The sequence below is a fragment of the Fundulus heteroclitus genome, chromosome 13 (genome assembly GCF_011125445.2).
Source record: "Fundulus heteroclitus isolate FHET01 chromosome 13, MU-UCD_Fhet_4.1, whole genome shotgun sequence".
In the NCBI taxonomy this organism is placed as follows: domain Eukaryota; kingdom Metazoa; phylum Chordata; class Actinopteri; order Cyprinodontiformes; family Fundulidae; genus Fundulus; species Fundulus heteroclitus.
The window spans coordinates 3,444,877-3,469,279 of record NC_046373.1 but is presented as its reverse complement, the minus strand read 5'-3'; the positions used below and the strand labels follow the sequence as shown (position 1 = coordinate 3,469,279).

Here is a 24,403-nt window from a genome sequence, read left to right as displayed (position 1 = left end):
TGAATCATGTTTCAGTCACAGCAGGAATTGGAAATAAATAAATTTTAGTTTTATGTAGTTTTTTTGAAACACTGAACATTTGCAGTGTAAAACAGTGTTATTCAAGAGTATAAAGTTTAATAAAAGGCTCACTGTCGTTTATGTTATTGTACACCAACCCATTTTCTGTGTACACACAATTTCATGTAACCCAGAGCAATATGTGAACATAGAAATTTACCTTGAAAAAAATGAGAACATAATCCACAATTTTCTTCTTTAGGTTTAAAGTTTAAGGTATGCACGGACTGTAGTAATGTTATTACTCTACAGTTAAATCCATGGTACTGGCTTTATTTGAGATCATTGTGAACTTTTAGATGATCAAAGTTTGCACTAAATATATAACTCCATCTGTTAAAGATGTCTATGAGCATCAATGGCAAATAATCCAATCTAATCTAATCTCTCTTTTTACCTTTCATCAATGGTTAAGATATGATATCTAACAAAAGATAAAGGAAGATTAGTCAATATCAGATAATATAACAAAATAGCAAAGTTTAACAGAATAGGACAACATGAGACACCTTGAAGTAACATACCATTTCTCGGAGCGCAAACGTTGATATTCATTGTGTTTGGGATCCTGAGCTACTTTGTAAGGCAGTTTAATGTTGCACCTTTTGGTAAATCTTTAGGAAAAGTATTCTTCAAAGAAAGACCTGCTCCAATGTCCTTAAGCAGCAATAAATTTCTGTTTTTCAGCTGAACGTAGAGCTCCCTGAACACATTGAATGATATAACAGCAAAACAAATCTTACTTGCCTCAAAAAACCCAAGTCTACTTAATAAATAGTAAGGAATGAAACAAATATTTATAATTAAATCAAAATCTTATGCTATGAGCTTTGTGTAAAACCGAGCGAATTGAAAAATTTATGCAGAGGCAGTAACTGATTTTTCTGCAACGCACCATATGCATTCTGGACTTCATTAACTTTATAATATTGAAGTGATTAAAATTCAAAACACATTTTGGTTAGAGTGAAAAGTTTCATATTCACTTTTAATTTCACAAACTATTTGCAATTTCATAGCTGCAATGTGCTATAATTAGTATGCAAACCTGTTGGTAGAAACATCTGAATTTTTTTGGCCTTTAGCAGTAAAAATAATGATTTTCCTGGAAACTTTGTTGCTCATTTACTGAAGTAAAGTTGGACCAAAAATGTAAATGGGTATTTAAGTATAAACAGCAAAAAAAAAAAAAAAAGAACTGTGAAATGTTGCTATACAGTCTATATAGATTCTATATTATTATTATTATTATTATTATTATTATTATTATTATTATTATTATTATTATTGCTTCAGTCTCACACCTAAAAAAAGCAGTACTGAAAAAGGTTTTCAATTGAATAATTAAATATTCAGTCACCATGTGAACTGTTCAACTTGAAACAAATCAAGGTTTTTCATTCTTTTTAATTGCATTTTAACTTTACATGTGTCACACATTATCTGCTGTTGGGAAGAGATTGGATTTTGTTTTTGAACGTTGATTATTTTTTCACGTATCAATGAAACTGAAATATATTTTTTTGAAGAGCGGCATTGTTCTGTTTCCTTGATTTAAAAAGAAAAGCCCAGAACCTCTGTGTCTTCACAAGAATAACACTAGATGGCGCTATTGTGAAAAAAGTACAGACCGCCCAAAAGTCAACTCTGGTCAGTGACAGAAAAAACATAAATACAGAATTTATATCATTTATGTGTTTTTATCCCCCTTTCTTCTCAATGACGAAAACTGTAAACGGATTCAATCTAAATTATCTTTTTCTGTCAGCAGAAACATTGGCAGTTATTGCAAACATTAGTGTCTGTCCTGCCAATTTATCAGGTCAATATCGCTCATTACGTTTGTTGGCAGTCGGCAGATCACCCTTTCATGGACATTTGCATTTTCCATTTCACCATTAGCTTCAATTACATCCCATTAACCCAGAAGGATGAGTGCCAGCTCCCACAGTCTCACTGACTTATCTGTGATTGGTCAGAGTAAAATGATGTGCTCTTAAAATGTGTATCATTTTTGCAAGAAAAAAATATTTTACTGTTTTACTGCAGAGTCGTTTCCAAGACCAGCAGTAATAAACATAAAAGTTTCCCATAAAAAGTTGGTGTTTTATTTAGCTTCCATTTTTATTTAGAGTGCCAATTTGCTGTGCTTTAAACAATCCTCCATTAGCAGATTTATTACGGTTTTATTTCGAATATATTTTATCCATGGCCAAATGGCCTTGAGCCAAGTTTTTTGTTTAAAAGGATAAATCTGAAAGTGGGCAATAATAGGTAGAACTGATTGTTTTATTCTGCACCAGTGAGGGGTTGTTTTCTACTCTCAGTCAGCAGATGGTGATGTTTTTCCACTCGTTTTTCGCTGAAAGAAAACATATCAGTGCACATCTACAGCAACAGCTTTACTTGTCAAATGTTGTTGATTTTAGTATCTAGTAAAAAATAGAAAAATGTACAGTATTTCCAAATCACTCACTTTATGGAACTCATGGAAGCGTCTTTTTGCAGCAATTCTTATTTTGAGAAGAGTTAGGTGATTTGATATGGAATATCATAGAAACACACACACACACACACACACACACATATATATATATATATATATATATATATATATATATATATATATATATATATATATATATATATATAAATATATATATATATACCTAAACCTTCTACTCTCAATGCCTTTCTTAAAAAACAGTATTATGTATTTTAGTATGTTGTATATGCATGACCAGAATTTACTTTCACGGACATAAACGATTTCCTTCATGTACTCTAATTATTGGCAACATTGATAAATAATTATGGACAAAAGGAAAGAAGAGCTTAGTTTTAGGGTAAAGAAGTTGCACAAGAGTCACAACAACAGTGCAAAAATAAAAATGAAATGTGAGTGTGCACATCATATATACATATGCAATGCTGTTGTAGAGCTAAATTTAACCAAAAATAATCCCTAATAATTATTGTAAAATGCATGTATGTACTTTTTTATAATAGCCATTCATCTTGTTGCATAGCTTTTTTTTTATAAGTTTAATATGTCTTCTAAAAGTTCATCCTGCGGTGCAGATACTGTATTCCTTCAGGTGATCCAACCACTTCTAGGACCGCAGTGAATAAAAATTCAGCCCCAAGGCATGCAGACTGCCTTTAAAGACATTTGTGAAGAAACGGGTTACTCTGAGGAGCTCGGTGAATTCCTGTGTGCTGCCATGCTCGGTTGCCACCTGTGAAATAAGTCCAGTTATGAAACTTCCTCCCTATAAAATATTCCACAGTCAACTGTTAGTGGTATTTTAACAAAGATTGGGAAGGACAGTAGTGCAGCCACAGACCTTCAGCTATCCAAATTTCATGTGGCCTTCAGATTAGTCTAAGCTTCATGGAACGAGGTGACGAATGAAGTGATTCATTGACGACTCAGTGCAGTCAGGGAAGTGCTGTTCTGCTGGCTACGGCCAAAGCAAGAGTCCTACATTGGATATCCAGTCAGAGCGGCATGTTTCAGGTCTAAAGTACAGATGGGATTATGCGGTGGGACTGTTTTTCAGGAGATCAGTTTCACTGAACGTACAGATTTACTTCTGTACAGAAAACCCCTATTATTATCTTTACCTGTCACTTTATACATCTCATATTAAATAATACTGTATATTCTTCAGTGATGTATCAAGGCATTGGTTGTTTGTTCCTGTAGTAATTCGGTTGGTTTTGCTGTTCTTTTTATATCTCTCTTTGCAGGTGTAGAAGCAGACTCAGAGGTTATATTGCTCTCTCCCTTTCCTCTCCCCTTTCTCTTTCACCTTTTCTCCCTTTTCTTCCATTTTGTCTCATCTGATTCTCTCCTTTTTTTTCCTCTTTTACCTTCCCGTTACAGTGTCCATTCAACATGAAATAGTCCCAGCAAAAATTCTAATAAAGCTTCTTGCTTATGTAAATCAAGCGGAGCACTATGGCGAAAGCAGTAAGGCTCCACTGGTAAAAGTAAAATATGTTGGGCTCTTTTTGGCATTAAGACAACAATTTTTTGAATCCCACATTGCCAGAAAGGACACAAAAAGTTTCAGTGAAAGGAACTCGTAATGCTTTGGCATATCAAGACATGTTTAGACGATTTAATGCTCGCAACTTTGTGGGAACACCATGACCCATTCCTGTTTCAACATTACTGCACACCAGTGCACAAAGCAAGGTCCTTAAAGACATGGATGAGCAAGTTTGGTCTGGAAGAACTTGAATTGCCTGCGGAGTCCTAACCTCCGCCTGAGAGAACAGCTTTGGGATCAACTAGAGCGTAGACGTTGAACCAGGGCATCTGTGCCTGACCTTAAAAATACTTTCCAAGACAAATGGTCAAATATTCCCAGCAAAACATTCTTAAACCTTGTAGACCCTTTCCGGAGGAATTAAAGATGCCGAAGTTGCAAAGGGTGGGCCAACTCCATGTAAAAGCCTTTATTTTATAAATGTAATGTGATTTAAATTAACGCGTGACAAGTGACCCGATACTTTGGGCATTATGGTGCATTTGCATTAACCCATATCTGCTGTAGGAGCAAAATATAATTCTCAATGCAGTGTTTGTTGCTACAGTTCTAAAAGTATATCTGATTGTATATCTGGTCATAATACACATATAATGCTTTTCATGATCGTTTTCAGTATGTAAAGGATCAGAATGCTTAAACGGTTTTCTTTTGATTACTTTTTTTTGGACTTCAGAAACTGCCCATAGTGAGCTTGAACCTTAAAAGTATGATGTATGATAATGCAGTATGCTCTTTATATTGATGTATATGGAGATATTGATGATTTGAGAGCTGATGATCAGAGAGAAAACAAAGTCACCGTTTAGCAAATCAGATAACTTTTATTTCATCGAGTATATACCTTCCATTTCACATTTAACACTGTGAATATGACTGCAAAGATGCACATACAGGTTTCATGTCCGACTATGGTACCATGTACTTATATACTACATGTGAGCTGGACATGTATGCAAAAGCTCACACTGTTAACGTGAAGCAGGAGGCGAAGCAGCTGTTGGATATACGGTAGACGGATCTAGAGACAGAAACACAATCTAACATTTTTTTTTTTACATACAGTACTGCCATTTATACAAAAAGGAGTTTATGTACACGCTGATGATTTCATATTTACAGTGTTTAAAATTAGCAACTTTTCCTCGTTTCCAGGTCAGCTTACCAAGCTGATGCTCAAGAGAGAGAGAGAGAGAGAGTCGAACTTGGCGCAGTTTGCAGTGATGGGGGTGGAAGTGATTTGTTTTCTTGAACCAGAAGAACGTCATGTTTCAGCGACTGAATGCTACATGTCATTAATTTCATGTGGAGTTCACACCATGCAACATTATATTATAACGATAATCTCGAGAAAATACTAAACTAACATAAATTGATTGCACGAGACAAAAAAAATATCAGTGTAATGTGTTCAGTGAGCACTTACTACTGCTTGAAATGTATACGTGTAAGTGCCATTAAGAGCACAACGTCATCCCTGGTGCAGCAATGATCACTGAATATATATGCATGTTCTTTCATCATGAGGGGTCACATTATAAAAATATGTCTCTATAATTTGGGTTAAGACTGTATATCTCATCTGGAGAGGTAATTCTAAGCAGGAAATCTCTTTCAGCAGCGTTTTTGTTCAGCACACCTTACATTCACAACGACTTTATATGAAAATAGTTCCTGATACCACCCGACACAATCATATTCCACGTTAAACACGAGTATCCACACTTCCCTTTTGGTCCTATCATAAGCTATGACTACAAGTCCTTATAACATGACCACCACAATCAGCAGATTGCTTCTTTTCTTTATACATAGCAGTTTACCACACCTTCGGAACCTGTCTGCTTGGCTAAGAGGACATTTTTGTGTACCATGTAGTGTTTGTGGCATTGTATCTGTCTTGTCTGGTTGACGACGTAAAGCCGCAGTGCATAGTTGCACCGTAAATTGTGAGTGCATGAAAATGACTATATTTGTTTTCGGCTTTACAAGCATAAATGCCTAAATTCAGTGAAACCCAATGAAAGCCTTAATGCTCCTCGCATGGATCTGAGACAGTTAAAATGCAAAACTCCAATGAAGTGAGGTTAAAAAAAGATATATATTAGGTTAACCAAAGGTGTGCGTAATACGGGAATTTACAGTGAAATTGAAAACGAGAAAAATAATTACATAAATATCAGTCACAATTTTTCATAATCCATCCCTTCCCAACAATTTGCTTAGAAAAAAGGAGCATTACATAATAAAGCTGACTTTATGAGTATGAAAGGCAGGTCTGTCTTCACAGGCTATGCACTTCCAACCGTTTGTTCTGAAATATGGTTCTGAACATAGTGTAAACACGCTCGAAAAGGATGTGCACAGAACGGAGTGCAGCTTTCAGTGCATTGTTTGCAGGAATCCCGTGATATAACTTAATAAATACTTTAATGAATTAAACTTTCAGGATTACCCTTCCTGAGAAAGCTTTCTGCACACTTATAGTGGGCAACAAGACCGATTGGTTAATGCCTTCCATGTAAACTTCCAAACCATATGTTTATATATTTTTTTTTATGTAACATGCAAAGTCCGCATGTTAGTTACACCTATCCAGCTCTAATCTGTAGATTCAGCAAGCTGCTAGCCACGAGTCATTACAAAACAGAGTCATATACGCGTACAACCTTCTTCTCCCATCCGAAACACATAGAATAATCTCATCTTTTGCTTCTTTCAAAACAAAAACCATAACTAAAAATAAGCAGTTGAGAGGTCAAAGAAAAAAAAAATCAGGCCATGTTACAAGCATCTGAAGTGAGGACTTCAAGATGGATGATATCAAATCATTCGACAACTATATGCCAAAATGTTGGAAGAAAAACAAAAACAACCGCCATCACTTTTAGCACAGAGTCGCCAATGTGGGTCCCTTGCCTCAGCAGGGTGAGGAGGACATTTGTTCGTACTCTGGGCATTTAAGGAGGGCAGGATAGTTGGAGGAGTTCATCTGAAGGGAGGCCTCGGAGGAGATGGAGGAGGCACTACGGCCACGCCCGGCCCAGGCGTCCGGATGGAGAAACTGGCCCGAGTAGTCTGAGCAGTTGCTGAGGCGAGGCCGGTAGAAGCCCTGATGGGGTCTGTACATTTCCTCCGCTGTGTATCGCTTCATGAACAGGTACACTGACATGACGCCTGCCGTCTGGAAGAGGTGGGGAGACATAAAGGGAGAGTCAAGGTCGGCCTGAGTAATCTCAGCTTTCATGTTATCAGCCAGTGCTGTCTGATTCATCTGATGTCTGTCCATTAGATCATTTTAAGGAAAGCTGACGTAAAGTTTGCGGCGAAGTAGTGACTGAAAGGCAGAGGCCATCAATGAACCCATCAAATCTATAAAAAAATAAGGCTTTTTTATGAGTGAAATCATCCAAAGAAATCCCAATAAGAGAAATACACAGAAAAACTCCTGTCACCAACCTCATTGTGTAAATGAGGTTGGTGGCAAATCATTGTAAATGACAAACAGCAACAAAAGCAATTGCTTTTAGGTAAATTTGCCATCTAAATTCAGAAGAAGACTACACTATACTTTGTAAAATAAACATGAGTCATATTTCATGCTCGAAAGGAATCTGAAAGACTGTGTTCCTTGGACTTTGTGATGCTTTGTACTCACTAAATGTTCTCTAACAAACGTCTTTAACCTTCAGAGAAAGCCTCTATGTAAATGGAGATTATATAAGACCCAGGTGCATTCTAGTTAGATGACTGTTCGAAAGCCATTTGGTTGCACTGGATTTTATATAAATGTATGAAAAGAAAGGGGCAGAATACAAATACACGCCACACTTTTCAGATTTTTATTGTTAAAAAAAAAACCATTCCCTTCCATTTCACAATTGTGCATTACTTTGTGTTGATACAATTTCACATTTTCCCTTAAAATGCGTTGAGGTTTGTTGTTGCAAAGTGACAAGATGTGGAAAAGTACAAGGGGTCATGGATACTTTTGCAAGTCGCTGTTAAATGGAAAAGAGGCATTAGCCGTCATCCAGACATAAAGGGTTAATAGCGAGGTTTACCTCTGTCAGCAGGAAGGAGATGGCAGCAAATGCAAACGACCAGCCGTACTTGTAGCTGAAGTAAGCCTCGTTACTTTTGGTCCTGTTCAACATTTCATCATTAATGTTGGAGATGTACAAAACCAGACCAACGACCAGCGACAGACCTGTGAGACATAAAGGGAGGAGGCTGGCTAATTAACACATTTTACAGAGGCAGTAATGCCTCACTATTTGTACTCTATGCAAAGTACCTGATAGGATGAAGAAGATCCCAGAAACAAAAGCCAGGATAGTGCGATGTGGTCGAATATGGCCGATGTTACTGAGTACAAAACCAATGAACATGAAGAAGAGGCTGACCAGAGGAAAGGGTGTAGAAGAGCGGATCATCTCTAAAACGAGAGGAGAGAAGAATTCGGAAAAGTCAAACTTAAAGCATACAACAAGAATTCCCTGTAAATTTGCTTGACTTCCTAATATTTCCAAGTTGGGATGTTAGTAGAATGGCTTGTAGAAAATGGCTTCTGTGTCACAAATGTTAGCAACAGCAATTTTGCTAAAAACAATTGTTGTTCAATATTATGAGTATAATAATATCAGTATTTTTAATACCTAAAGAATAAATGTACACAAATTAACGGTTGATTTTTTTTTCCCTAAATTTTTTGGTGAGATGTAATGTTCCTGCAGTTAGTTTTACTTTTATCTTTAAGGGTTTCTATATATACATATTCACCAATTTTTCTTTATTTTGTTTATATTTTTAATAGTCAGCAACTTGTTTTACAGGGAGTGGAATTTATACCTTATACTTTTTTTGGTGATAGTACACAGATTGCCATCGAGGATGACAACACCGAAATCCAAGAATTAATTTCCAGATAACCAAAATCCAATACAAACACTAAAACCAACAGGCATGTTAAAAAAAGGAAAAATTACAGTAACAAGAATTTAGAACTAAACAAGAATCTATAAATGGATTATACAATAAAAAACAGAACATTCATAGAATAGGCTTCTTGAAAAGATATTAATTACACTGTGAGTTCAGTTCTTTGATTTTTTATGGTAGCGTTTCTTAGAGATTATCATCAAGTTTAAATCAAGCAACACTATTCGGAAAGAACACCAGCACTTGTATAAATACAAGGCAAAAAAATATTTTCAGTTTATGAAGATATTAAAAATGTCCAAATAATTGGTTGGAATAAGTTTGGAGTAAAAAGTAGTTTGTGTGAGTTAGTAAATACTTACTGAGTACACTAACGGTGGACTCAGACGTTATCTGGACATTAGTGGGCATCACATACTCAATGGTAAAGCACCGGCCTTTCTCTTCCCCTGGAATAAAACGAAATAGGCAAAAAAAATAAAATAAATGAAAACATATTCAATCAGATTTTTCATTTTTGCTGTTAAACATTTATCACAAAAGGTTTTCAGCATTCATGATTGGCTAAACTATGACAGATGAGGTGAAGCGCGACACAACCCTGTTGAGCAACATATAATATTCGCCTGCGTTTAGCTGGATTGAGAACATTTTGTGAATCTGTGTGAGGGAGTGTCTAATTATACCATCTGTGAATCTGCTGGAAGGATCCTGAAAAGAAAGATCAGCTTTACAGGCTGACTGCTGTAACATAGAGCCTAAGCTGTCAGTATGTGTTTGAAGAACACCCAACATTAGATTTTAACACCTTCTTTTTCCAACACACACTATAAAACCTGACAGAAACTGATGTCTTTCCTCAGCACTTCATTAACCCCAAACACAGTGAGGTGTCAGAAGAGGTGATATTTGGTGATTCAGCGTATATAACTAGCTTTCACAGCACAGGCTTATGAAACACTTCGTACTGAAGATAGATAGATAGATAGATAGATAGATAGATAGATAGATAGATAGATAGATAGATAGATAGATAGATAGATAGATAGATAGATAGATAGATAGATAGATAGATAGATAGATAGATAGATAGATAGATAGATAGATAGATAGATAGATAGATAGATAGATAGATAGAATTATATACTTTATCGTATCTTTCTAAATAGTTGTGTTTTAAACAAATATATATATATATATATATATATATATATATATATTCATATTATTATACAGAAAGTGGCAGTAAAGGATCTATCTATATAATTATATATGTCAGTATATTTTGAGCATGTTTTTTGCTTGTTTGTTAAAAATTAAACCAGTTTTTGAATTTGTATCGCAAAGACTTGGTCTTTAAAAGTATTTGCCTGGTAATTAGTATAGACAGTGAATTGTGACGGCAGAAAATCTTACAATTTATGGTAAGTATTTTTCCTTTTAAAAGTCTGTTTCTCCATTTTGCATCTGTGTGTTCTCTTCATGCACTCCGGCTTTCTCCCACGGTCCAAAAACAAGCATGTTAGGTTTATGGGTCTTTCAAAACTGCCCTTAAACTGCAATTGTGTTCATTCATAAATAAATAAAAAGTAGTTGAAGTAATTAAATGTATCGGTCATGTTACAAAAAACTCCACAACTGACAGGGCTCCATATTTACATTTAAATAAGGTAACTTGGGTGAATTAGATCCTCAAGATGGATTTTAACCGCAGCTATGACTCATGGGACTTTACTCTGTGACTTTGTATATAAACAGGGCGTTTAATTAGTGATTCTGGGTCAAACGGTGATAAACAGAATGGCTAAATGGGCAAAAAGGCCACTCAATATATTTTAAAAGACACACTAAACTATTTGTTAATGTGTGTGGCCTACTACTCACCATGGCCTAGTTTGTTATCCAGCTGTTATCCAGTCACAGCTGGATTTGGACACGTTTACAATGACTGAATGATTAACATTAAAACAGGTCAGGTCAAGGGATAATGGAGCTGTACAGTGGAAAAATGGCCACTGTCATTTTTAATGATACCTTCAGTCAATATAACCTGTGCAAAAAAGTCTAATAATGGCGGTAATCTGCAGTTAATTAAATATTATTAGATGTATGGGTCATACCTACCTAAGGGATATGAAAGACAATGTTATCAATTAAAAAAAACAAATCTGACAATAGGATAATTATAGACAGACTTGTAAACAACAATAATGGTTTCCATTAATGTAAAGAGGGTTACATATTCCAGTGTTCAGAGATGATAAATTAAGCCTAATTGGACAGCATCAAGTGTAGGTGAGACCACAGAATGCTGTCTTTTAAAAATGAGGGCTGCAGATATATATTTTTTGAGTCTGATGAACATGTTTGTTCCTGTATTCGCATTTCTGCTGCATTTTCATGGAAACCGTGCTTTTGCTGCTGAAGTTCGGAAAGGAAGAGCACTACATGTGATTTAAAATGGGCAACACGTACCAGCATGAAATAAACTCTGGCTGAACTTAGTTTATTTTTGATCACGCTCCACTGAGACGAAAACCCACACAGCCAAAAAAAAAAACAATAAAAAAACCCATCATATGCAGGCATGAATAAAAGTGAAAGGAACACTGTGTGAATTCACTCAAGTTAACAACACACATCCAACAGACTGTATATGTCGAGAACTAAGGGATTTCAACATTCATGTCAGTCAGCGCATCCTGGACATAGGCTGTTGTTTGTGTTAAAATGTGACATAGCAAGCAGCAAGCTAATTATGGTTCAAAGAGTAGCAAACCTAAATTGTGACGTTAATCTGCATTTGATTGGGCTGAAAGATTTTAGACCTTCTTCTGAAAGAGAGCCACAAAGCTTACCATGGCTGAACTGATGAGTATTCAGGATAAGTTTCAGGCTCTTGGTATCAACAAATCGATCTAACATGTTAGTAACTTATATAGGCTGTTGTGCTTATGACCCACATAAAGATTACATCTTCTTACATATGATAACAGCCCACTTTACTGCTCTACATTATATCTGTGACATTGATCACAGATATACTTTGAATGTGCCGCTCAAGGTGATCGGCAAAATACTGTCTTAAACATAAAAATGAAACTTCATATTGTTGGTAAGGGCAAAGTAATACATTGTATAGGTGCATCTTCAAAAATTAAAACATATTTCATATTGAATTGCTGGTATATTTAAATTAGTTCAATTTAAAATTAGACTCCAACTTCCATAAAATAGACACAAAGTAATACGTTTTAAGTGTTTCATTCTGTAGATCTCAATGATAGTTGTTTGCAGCTAATCCATCAAAAATGAAAATGTTCGATGTGTTACATAGACTAAAGAAAAGTCTGAAAAGTATGTCAGGGACTGTGCGTTATAAGCAACTCTACAAACCTCCAGCTGGAGCTCAAACAAGTTGGATTCTGTCTTCAAGACTCAAGGACCTTGATTTCCAAATGAAATACAACATTTGAAAAGAGGACTTTGGACCACATCTTTTTAGTTATTTTTCTCTCAGCCCAGGTAATGCACTTCTGACACCAGCTCTGGTCCAGAGGTGGTCTTAACACAAACATGGTCCAGCTCTACATGTGGTGACCCCTAAAGCAGTTAATCGAGCAGCAGCCACCAATTTGTGAATCTCCTCTAACTCTTAAATGGGGCTTTGATTCAAAATCCTTCTGAAGCAGCAGTTATACCTGTTACTTGTGCCACTTTTTCTAACATGCATTTTTTTCTTCCCCTAAACGTTCACTGCTACATGTGGCTCTTCCACTTTGGGAGTCTTCTGTACTTTACCCTCCTTGTAGAAGGTGCAAATCAGTCCTGTTTTCCATTATTGTGTGGGCTACAACATGGGGAAAACATTTATGTTGCAAAAGTCTTTTTTTTCTCACCTTATGTAATGATCAAATTTTCTGAGAACCTAAGTTTTCAGAATCTGAATCAAATTAAATTACATTAAAAGGCTTTATTGTCATTGAACTGAGGCGGAACAGCAAAATTCAGATTGCAACTCTGAATAGCATATGTTTAACATAAATAAAAGATTAGAGTAAAAAACTACACATACAAAAATTTGAAATACACAATAGCCAAAACCCAAATGATCTAAATTACCAGAAATAAACACATGAAACATATCACTGTGCAAAATCGTCTCTATCATATATGAGTTTTACATTTAAAATTTTGATCGAAGTAGTGAAATTAATTCACTGTATGATTTTATTCCAATTTATTAAGACACAACTGTATTGTAGCAATACAGGTAGTGCCTAGAAAAATAAAAGCAAAGTTTAATACCTGGTTTACTCTGGGAAAAAAGTTGCCTGGAGGGGTTTGTCTCTAAAAAAAGATTGAAAAAAACAACAACTTGTGATGAATGGTGTGAAAAGGAACCCGATCTTTAGCCAAAACACTGAGATTTCCTTTTAACTGGGTTTATTGAAGGGCCGATGACCAAAAATAAGATCCAAAAAACAAGGGTAAGGCAGACATCCAGACACAGGCAAACTGACTGGGCAAAAACAAACAGAACAGGTTATCAAAAAACAGACAAAAGGTGCTGGGAGCTCTTACCGAAAACAGACTGCTAACATGGAGGGACGGATGCATAGGAATGAGAGTACGACGTACCGACAGACAACTGAGGGGGGAGTGAGACTTAAATAAGCAGAGAAACAGGTGAGCGGAGGGAATTAATTAACCACACGCAGGTGGAAACAATAATGAGACTGACAGGAGGATAAACCTAAGGCCGAGAAAGAACAAACAAAGACCGGACTACCTAAAATAGTACACAGACTAAACAAAACCCTAAAACAAGACAGAATCTACAAAGGATATAAACCCAAAAGCATAAGAGAAGCAACACAGACACTAAACCAAAAAACAGAACATTACAGAGCCCCCCCCTCAAGGACGGATTCTAGACGTCCCTGAAACACGAACCAAGAGTCCAAGTAAAATAATAACAACCCAGACCGGGCGGGAGGAGGGAGGTCCTGGATGGCGGGCCATAGTCCAAAACACAACAAAACTAATCAAGAGCAACCCAGACTGGGCGCAAGTCAAACAACAAGAGTCTGGTGGGCGTTCCAGGCGACGGTCCCGGCGTGACAGACGTTCGGGCGGGCGTCCAGGAGGACGGCCCCGGCGTGACAGACGTTCGGGCGGGCGTCCCGGCGGACGGCCCAGACGTGACAGGCTCTCCGGCGGTCGTCCCGGCGGACGGCCCCTGCGTGACAGGCTCTCCGGCGGACGGCCCCGGCGTGACAGGCTCTCCGGCGGTCGTCCCGGCGGACGGCCCCTGCGTGACAGGCTCTCCGGCGGACGGCCCCGGCGTGACAGGCTCTCCGGCGGACGGCCCCGGCGTGACAGGCTCTCCGGCGGACGGCCCCGGCGTGACAGGCTCTCCGGCGGACGGCCCCGGCGTGACAGGCTCTCCGGCGGACGGCCCCGGCGTGACAGGCTCTCCGGCGGACGGCCCCGGCGTGACAGGCTCTCCGGCGGACGGCCCCGGCGTGACAGGCTCTCCGGCGGACGGCCCCGGCGTGACAGGCTCTCCGGCGGACGGCCCCGGCGTGAACAGGCTCTCCGGCGGACGGCCCCGGCGTGACAGGCTCTCCGGCGGACGGCCCCGGCGTGACAGGCTCTTCCGGCGGACGGCCCCGGCGTGACAGGCTCTCCGGCGACGGCCCCGGCGTGACAGGCTCTCCGGCGGACGGCCCCGGCGTGACAGGCTCTCCGGCGAACGTCCAGGAGGCCGTCGGCGGATCAAGGCGACAGACGGCCGTCGACGGACCAGAAACCTCGGAGGTCGTCGGCGGACCAGAAACCTCGGAGGCCGTCGGCGGGGTCTGAAGAGGAAGAAACAGAGCCTGGCGCCGGATTACGGGTTAAGGAAGGCGCCTGACTACAAGCTGAGGGAGGCGCCGGACTACAGGCTAAAGGCGGCGGCGCAAGGTTAACGGCTTCAGGCGGTGGCGCCTGATTACAGGCGACTGAAGAGGGAGCCTGGCTACAGGCGACGGACGAAGGAGCCTGGCTACAGGCGACGGACGAAGGAGCCTGGCTACAGGCGACGGACGAGGAGCCTGGCTACAGGCGACGGACGAAGGAGCCTGGCTACAGGCGACGGACGAAGGAGCCTGGCTACAGGCGACTGACGAAGGAGCCTGGCTACAGGCGACTGACGAAGGAGCCTGGTTACAGGCGACTGACGAAGGAGCCTGGTTACAGGTGACTGACGAGGGAGCCTGACTACAGGCGACCGAAGGGGGAGCCTGACTACAGGCGACCGAAGGGGAAGCCTGACTACAGGCGACCGAAGGGGGAGCCTGACTACAGGCGACCGAAGGGGAAGCCTGACTACAGGCGGCAGACGAAGGAGCCTGACTACAGGCGACGGAGGAAAGAGCCTGGCGACAGGCGACCGACGAGGGAGCCTGGCTACAGGCGACTGGAGGGGAAGCCTGGCTACAGGCGACTGGAGGGGAAGCCTGGCTACAGGCGACTGGAGGGGAAGCCTGGCTACAGGCGACTGGAGGGGAAGCCTGGCTACAGGCGACTGAAGGGGAAGCCTGGCTACAGGCGACTGAAGGGGAAGCCTGGCTACAGGCGACTGAAGGGGAAGCCTGGCTACAGGCGACTGAAGGGGAAGCCTGGCTACAGGCGACTGAAGGGGAAGCCTGGCTACAGGCGACTGAAGGGGAAGCCTGGCTACAGGCGACTGAAGGGGAGGCCTGGCTACAGGCGACTGAAGGGAATGCCTGGCTACAGGCAGCTAACGTGGGAGCCTGGCTACAGGCAGCTAACGTGGGGGCCTGGCTACAGGCTGCTAAAGTGGGGGCCTGGCTACAGGTTGCTAAAGTGGGAGCCTGGCTACAGGCTGCTAAGGTGGGCACAGGGCTGCAGGCTTCAGGAGACCCCGGGCTGCAGGTTCCAGGAGACCCCGGGCTACAGGCTTCAAGCACCAAAGTCAGACCCTTAGCCACCAGGAGTCTCATAATCAACTCCTGGAGGGTCTCAGAAAGAGACGTCCAATAAAGTCTCTCCCAGAGCTGACTGTCCATGAGGGCTATCTGGGGTCTGGACTTGTAAAGAACACCATGAGGCTCTAGGTCTCCAGGGGGTCCCGGTTGTTGAATCCCCTTCTGAGGTCCTGGGCGCCCGAAGAGTGAAGGATCCCCCTGGGTTCCCACGTCGCAGGTCTGCGACGGACCCCTCTGAGTTCCAACGTCGCATGTCTGCGACGGACCCCTCTGGGTTCCAACGTCGCAGGTCCGCGACGGACCCCTCTGGGTTCCAACGTCGCAGGTCCGCGACGGACCCCTCTGGGTTCCAACGTCGCAGGTCCGTGACGGACCCCTCTGGGTTCCCACGTCGCAGGTCTGCGACGGACCCCTCTGGGTTCTCACGTCGCAGGTCTGCGGGGGCAGGTCCTCCTGACCCCTCTCACAGGACTTGGGCAGAGGCAGATCCTCCTGGACCCCCTCTGGTGACTTGACAGGAACCGAGGCAACAGCCAGACCCTCGGGGACAGGTTCGGGAACCGAGGCATCAGCCAGACCCTCGGGGACAGATTCGGGAACCGAGGCATCAGCCAGACCCTCGGGGACAGATTCGGGAACCGAGGCATCAGCCAGACCTTCGGGGACCGGTTTGGATTGGCTATAGAAAGCCTGGAGGGCTGACCTATAATGTCCCTCTACCTCCTTTAATTTCTCTTCCAGCTCCTCTGAGTATTGGATGAGTAGAGCCTCCCTGAGACGTTTAATGAGGGGTGCAAAAGTCCTTATCTTGTCCTCCAGGGCCACATACTCCGAGTAACTGACACCACCAGGGGGAGCTGGGCGCAACTCCACTGCGGGAGGCGAAGAAGTGTGGTCCGCCAAACCGGAAGTGGGCTGAGGTTGAGGTCCGACGGCAGACAATGGCCGAGCTGGCTCCTCGGCCCGCTGCGCGCCAATGGTGGATGAGTGGCAGACAAAAGAGAGTCTCTTCCTCCGACGGCGGGACGGCCGACTAGGCGGTGAGGCCAACTCAACTCGGCAAGTCGGAACCGCAAGAGCCCGAGGCGACCCCTGCGGCTGTTCTTGTGGGGAGGGGAACGGAGTCTGACCGGGAAAAAGGTCCGGGCGAAGATCCCGCACCACCTCTGCATCGACCTCCAGGAAAAAATCCGGGTCCGGAAGGCACAACTGCGAAGGAGTACCGCTGCTGCGGAGATGACGCCTGGGACCGTTACCGGGGGGACAAACCGCTAACCTGGTTCCTTCAAAGGACGATCCACGCCATGATCCTCCATGCGCCTCCAGGGAGAGGTCCGGTGAGTGAGCGTCGTAAGCCTGTGAGCTGGGCAAAGAACCAGCTTCGCAGAGCGCTACTCTTCCAGTGAAAGAAAAACAGTTTGGCAGCGGGTTCGGCATGGTCGGTACGTTCTGTGATGAATGGTGTGAAAAGGAACCCGATCTTTAGCCAAAACACTGAGATTTCCTTTTAACTGGGTTTATTGAAGGGCCGATGACCAAAAATAAGATCCAAAAAACAAGGGTAAGGCAGACATCCAGACACAGGCAAACTGACTGGGCAAAAACAAACAGAACAGGTTATCAAAAAACAGACAAAAGGTGCTGGGAGCTCTTACCGAAAACAGACTGCTAACATGGAGGGACGGATGCATAGGAATGAGAGTACGACGTACCGACAGACAACTGAGGGGGGAGTGAGACTTAAATAAGCAGAGAAACAGGTGAGCGGAGGGAATTAATTAACCACACGCAGGTGGAAACAATAATGAGACTGACAGGAGGATAAACCTAAGGCCGAGAAAGAACAAACAAAGACCGGACTACCTAAAATAGTACACAGACTAAACAAAACCCTAAAACAAGACAGAATCTACAAAGGATATAAACCCAAAAGCATAAGAGAAGCAACACAGACACTAAACCAAAAAACAGAACATTACACAACTAACAATTAGTGCTTCTCTTATCAGTTTTTAATAAAAATATCAAAGCATGCCTTTATGGTGGGACAACTGGAAAGGAAGATTAATCTTTATGGTGAAAGATCGTGCATGCAGGGTTTTCTTTCTGCATCCGTCCAAGGTATTTCTAGTGGCACAGATTGTAAGTCAGTCATGGGTTAAGCTGTGAGGAAAGAAGTCATGGACAGCCATCGATCAGCCGGAATAAAAATAGCTGACGGTTTCAAGGGTAAACCAGAGAGCAGAAGTTCACACACAAGCATTAGGGTTGAGCAATTGGTCCAAACGACACACAGGGTTAAATTGAAAGTAAATAAAATAAACATGCTCAGATATTCAGCTGCTTCAAACAGACACTAATGTCATATACCTGCAGCATTCAAGTGGTTAAAGAGAAGAAAGGTCATAAGAAAAGAAACACAGCTGTGCATGTGGAAACATGTATTGTATTATAGAGTTGATGCTTGATTCTAGATTGATGTAGAAGACACACACATAAGCTATATTTCTATGACCAAATCCAAATTCACCTTCTGTCCTCGATCCTTAGCCCTGACCCTACGCTTTCAAAGTTCAAGCTGTGTGGTAACGGGATGTTGCCTTGTTTATTAGGCTGCAGTCAGTATCATTGAGAGCTTTGATTGGGGTTGATGATCTGCCTGTGTCTTTTTAGAAACCTCACTGGGTTTTCCAGTTCAGCACAAGTGACATTTTTTCTTGGGTCTACCGCTTGGCTTTTTTTAAACATAAACCTTAGGGTATTTTTAGAAATTGTAAATGTCTTGCTGCATCAAGCCTGTGCAGCGATAACCTTTTTATCTTTGCCTTCAGAGGGTCATGAAAATGTCAAATCCTGACAGAAAATGACAGGGAAGACAGTATATATGAATTTATATATATATATATATATATATATATATATATATATATATATATAGATAGATATATAGATAGATAGATAGATAGATAGATAGATAGATAGATAGATAGATAGATAAATATAAATATATATATATATATATATATATATATATATATATATATATATATATATATATATATATATATATATATATACATATTTATGTATTTTAGGATGTTGTATATGCATGACCAGAATTTGCTTTCACGGACATAAAAGATTTCCTTCATTTACTCTAATTATTGGGAACATTGATGAATAATTATAGACAAAAGGAAAGAAGAGCTTAGTTTTAAAATGGTAAATGGCTTGTATAGTGCTTTAACTAGTCTTGATGACCTCCAAAGGGCTTTACACTACAGTCAGTAGTAAGTAGCTACAGCTGCCCTGGGGCAGACTGACAGAGGCGAGGCTGCCATGCACTGGTGCCACCGGGCCCTCTGACCACCGCCAGCAGGCAATGCCGGTGAAGTGTCTTGCCCAAGGACACAACTACAGAGACAGTCAGTGCGGGGGATTGAGCTGGCAACCTGCCAATTGCAAGACAAACTCCCTAACCTCTGTGCCACATCGCCCCACTTTTTAGGGTAAAGAGGTTGCACAAGAGTCACAACATCAGTGCAAAAATAAAAATTAAATGTGAGTGTGCATATCATATATATATATATATATATATATATATATATATATATATATATATATATATATATATATATATATATATATATATATATATATAGTTTTCTAGTTTTCTAGTTTCTTCTAGTTTTATTCTGAAGCTTTGATTAGAACTTGGTGATAATCCACAAATCTATGACATGGGAAAACATACTAAATTGTCCTTGTTACGGCCCCTGGCCTCTTGAGGCTGTGCAGGCTCCTTTGTTTTGTCATGCAGGTTCAGCTGTGCAAGAAAACCTTTGCTGATTGGCTGCCTGGTGGCTGCAGGAGAGCAGCCACTCCATTGGACCAGCAAAACCAATCAGACTCTGATGAGGCCCACCTGAACTGTATAATAGGCCTGGAAATCATTCCTTCAGGGGGACAGCTAGTAGGAAGAGGTTTTGTAAAGCTGTTCCCCAACCTTTTGTTTGCTACTGTTTTACAGACCTCTTGGAACTTTTGTGTGCTCTGCTGAAGCAGTCTGACTGTTTGTGTTTGCTAGCTCTAAGCTAGTGGGGGGGTTTGGTGCTCCTTGTTGTCTTTTGATTTGGATTGTTTTTGGACTCCTTTGAATTAGTTGTGCTTCTTAGTTGGTTAAACCCTTAGTAATTTACTTTACTCTAAGCACTATTAAGATTATCAGACCTTTTGTGTTAAATGGGGTTGTATTGTTTTGTGTTTGTTAAAACCCCTTCTTTTTGTAATAAAACTCCTTTTTATTATACTACTTTCTCTGGACCCATTTTTATGTTACTGCCCCTGAACCCCTAGACTTTGGGGACGTAACATAAGTGGGGGCTCGTCCGGGAGCAGCCTTATTAAAAGGATCCCTTTGTCCAGAGTTAAAGGAGAAACATTTTTGGGTTGTCTGTATCCAACAACCATGTCAGTTTCATTTAGTCTGGAGCACTTTTTAGCCGACCCCTCTCTTGAGCGAATTGATAGCTGCCGCAAGAGTGACTTGCTGCAAATTGTGGAGCATTTCCAGATGCAGGTCCCAAAACAGGTCCTTAAAGGAGACCTAAAGGCTCTAATAGTGGAGAAGTTGGTGGACCTTGGTGTGTTCAAAAAGCCTGATCTGCCTGAGGCTACTGTAGTGCCATGCCAACAGGCCTTGTTTGGGGAGGACCTCAAAGATGGTCCTAGTGGGGAGGCAGCAGTGAGTGACCAGGGGAAGACACCCCGCACACTCCCTCGCTATGACCCATTGTCTTCTGTAAGTTCAGAAGGACGAGATGGAGCTCGTTTGAAGGTGAGGCTGGCACGTCTACAGATGGAGGCTGAGGAAAAAGCCCAGGACAGAAGAGCTCAGCTGGAGCTTGAGATCAGGAGGCTGGAAATAGAGGCTGATAAAGCTGTAAAGCTGCGCCAACTTGAGCTGGAGGCCCAGTCTCGAGCACCTTCTGCCTCTATCACACCTGGCTCCACCACCATGTCTGCTATGCCATTCGACATCAGTAAGTGCATTTCTTTAGTACCTGCTTTCAGAGAATCTGAGGTTGATTCATATTTTGCAGCATTTGAACGTATTGCTGGTGCTTTGAAATGGCCTAGGGAAACCTGGCCACTTTTGTTACAATGTAAGTTTTCTGGTAAAGCTCAAGAGGTGTTGGCAGCGCTTCCTTTAAAGGATAGTTTAGATTATGATTTGGTTAAAGCTGCCGTCTTACAAGCTTATGAGTTAGTCCCAGAAGCTTACAGACAGAAGTTTCGGCAGCAGAAGAAAACTGCTGGACAAACACATGTTGAGTTTGCCAGAGAGAAAAGCATCCTTTTTGATAAATGGTGTGTTGCAACTAAGGCCAATAACTATGACACTTTACGTGAGCTAATATTGTTGGAAGACTTCAAGAAGTGCCTTCCTGATCGGGTGGTGTTGTATTTAAATGAACAGAAGGTGACCACTTTAACATCTGCTGCTGTTCTGGCCGATGAGTATGTGCTTACTCATAAATCATCCTTTGTTGTTAATGAAAAGCCACATGTTGGCTCTGTACCGCAGTTCCAGATTGTTAAAACCACTGCTCCAATAGAAAGCCGTGAATGCTTCTACTGTCACAAACCTGGACATGTCGTCGCTGATTGTTTAGTTTTAAAACGAAAAAAACAGCCAAATTCACAACCAACTAAAGGTGTTGGTTTTGTGAGAAAAGAACCCCATAATAAGAGTACTGATTGTGGTGACAAATTACTTGATCCCTGTTTTGAACCATTCATTTTTGATGGCTTGATCTCATTAACAGCTGATCCCTCTGATTTAAAGCCAATACGTATCCTAAGAGACACTGGAGGTTCTCAGTCAATCATTCTTGCTAATGTCTTACCTTTCTCACAGGAGAGCGCCTGTGGTTACAACGCTGTTCTGAGGGGGATAGAGATGGGCTACGCTCCAAGGCCAGTCCACAGAGTTCACATTAAATCAAAACTTGTCACAGGGTTTTTCCCGGTTGCTATCTGCCCTGATTTACCAATAGACGGTGTGGCTATGCTAATGGGCAATGACATTGCGGGAGGTTTAGTACTTCCCAGTCTGGAGGTTTTAGAAAATCCGTTAAATCAGACAACCTCAGACTCTACAGACCCGAGGCTGTATCCAGCCTGTGTGGTCACCCGTGCACAGGCACGCAAAGACACTGATATTTCAATCTCTGATTCTGTTTTGATGTCTCCATTTTCCAGTGTGGGTGATGCAGAAAGTAAAAGTAACAACAAGATGTTACTTCCAGATTTGGTGGAGCTGGGGGAGCCTGGTTCACTCTGGGAGAAAGCATCCATCCCCATGACCAGACAACACTTGTCATCTGCTCAACAAGCTGATGAAACATTACAAAGATGTTTCAAGAATGTGGTAAGTGCTGATCAAGCCAATAAAGAAAAACAAGCTTACCTTGTGGAGCAAGGTGTTTTAATGCGTCAATGGTCTTCATCAAGTGCGGGAAGCTCAGACTGGTGTAATGTTAAACAGATTGTTATACCCACCCCATATAGACAGAAAGTTCTATCTCTGGCTCATGAAAGCCAGTGGTCTGGTCACTTGGGTGTTACCAAAACATACCAACTTATGTTAAGGCACTTTTTCTGGCCTGGTATGAAACGTGATGTTTCAAAGTTCTGTCGTAGTTGCCATGTGTGCCAAATTGCTGGTAAACCAAATCAGGTGATACCGCCTGCTCCATTGTGTCCTATTCCAGTGATAGATCAACCATTTGACCATGTCGTTGTAGACTGTGTTGGACCTTTACCCAGAACAAAGTGTGGAAATCAATATTTGCTCACAATTATGTGTGCTGCAACGCGATTCCCTGAAGCCATCCCTGTGAATAAGATTACAGCCAAATCTGTGGTTAAAGCTCTGACAAAGTTCTTTTCTGTGTTTGGTTTACCTAAAACTCTTCAAACAGACCAAGGAACAAATTTCCAGTCAAAGTTGTTCAAACAGGTAGCTAAGACCTTAAATATTAAGCATGTTGTTTCCTCTGCTTACCACCCAGAATCCCAAGGTGCTTTAGAACGATGGCATCAGACCTTAAAGTCGATGCTACGCAAGTACTGTCTGGAAACTGATAAAAGTTGGGATGAGGGGGTTCCGTTTGTATTGTTTGCTGCTAGAGAGGCTGTTCAGGAGTCCCTTGGTTTCAGTCCAGCGGACCTAGTATTTGGCCACACACCCCGTGGCCCGTTAAGAGCTTTAAAAGAAACTTTCTTGGTTCCTGTGGAAGGTTCTAAGAAAAGTGTGACTAAGTATGTGCAAGCCTTTCGTGAGCGTCTGTGTCAAGCTAATGCCCTAGCTAAGAAGCATTTAGCTGACTCTCAAAGAAAGATGAAGCAGCACTATGATAAAACATCTGTCAAAAGAGTTTTTCATGTAGGAGATCAGGTTGTTGCGCTCCTACCTATTCCTGGCTCAGCGTTGTCTGCTAAATTTGATGGCCCTTATGAAATCCTAGAAAAAGTAGGGGAGAATGATTATGTCATTGGTACCCCGAATCGGCGGCGCAAAACTCGTGTTTGCCATATAAATATGCTAAAGCTGTACCACACTCGTCCTGCATCGGAACCTAGTGGGGTGTGTTCTCCTGTCGCAGTCACAACTCAATTAGAAGTAGATGAGCTAAATGACACTGATGGCCTAAGAATGAATTATCCCATCTGCTCTAGTCCTCGCCTTACAAACTCAGAGATGCTGAAATCTCTACAGAGCCAGCTTGACCACTAATCTCCTGAACATCAAAAGGATATAATGGTCCTCATTAATGAATACACATGTTTGTTCAATGATGTACCAACGCGTACAACAGTTCTTGTACATGACATAGATGTTCGAGATGCAAAACCCATCAAACAGCATCCTTATCGTGCTAATCCCACAAAACGTTCTTTAATGAAACAGGAAACTGAATATCTGCTGGAACATGGCCTAGCCAAACCTAGTCAGAGCCCCTGGAGCTCGCCTTGTTTGTTAGAAACCAAGGTGGATGGTTCACCACGCTTTATCACTGACTTTCGTAAGGTAAATTCTGTCACTGTACCTGACGCCTATCCTCTCCCCAGGATTGAAGACTGTGTGGACAATATTGGAGCTGCAAAATATGTTACAAAGTTGGACCTTCTCAAGGGATATTGGCAAGTCCCTTTGACTGAAAGGGCTTCCAACATTTCAGCTTTTGTGACCCCGGATGATTTCTTGCAGTACACTGTCATGGCATTTGGCATGTGTAACGCTCCAGCTACTTTTCAGAGGCTGATAAATACAGTACTGCG

The 24,403-nt window shown here is 41.7% G+C and overlaps 1 protein-coding gene across 1 annotated transcript in view; it reads right to left on the bottom strand.

Moving 5' to 3' along the window:
- Positions 1–6,018: 6,018 nt before the first annotated feature.
- LOC105934246 (voltage-dependent calcium channel gamma-5 subunit) overlaps positions 6,019–24,403 on the bottom strand; it is a 41,239-nt gene continuing 22,854 nt past the window's right edge. Inside the window, exons 3-6 of the mRNA XM_012874147.3 lie at positions 9,422–9,508; positions 8,416–8,556; positions 8,183–8,328; positions 6,019–7,302 (exon numbers count right to left, since the gene is read on the bottom strand). Coding sequence (XP_012729601.1) covers positions 7,039–7,302; positions 8,183–8,328; positions 8,416–8,556; positions 9,422–9,508 — 638 coding nt within the window. The 3' untranslated portion in view covers positions 6,019–7,038. The remainder of the gene's footprint in view (positions 7,303–8,182; positions 8,329–8,415; positions 8,557–9,421; positions 9,509–24,403) is intronic.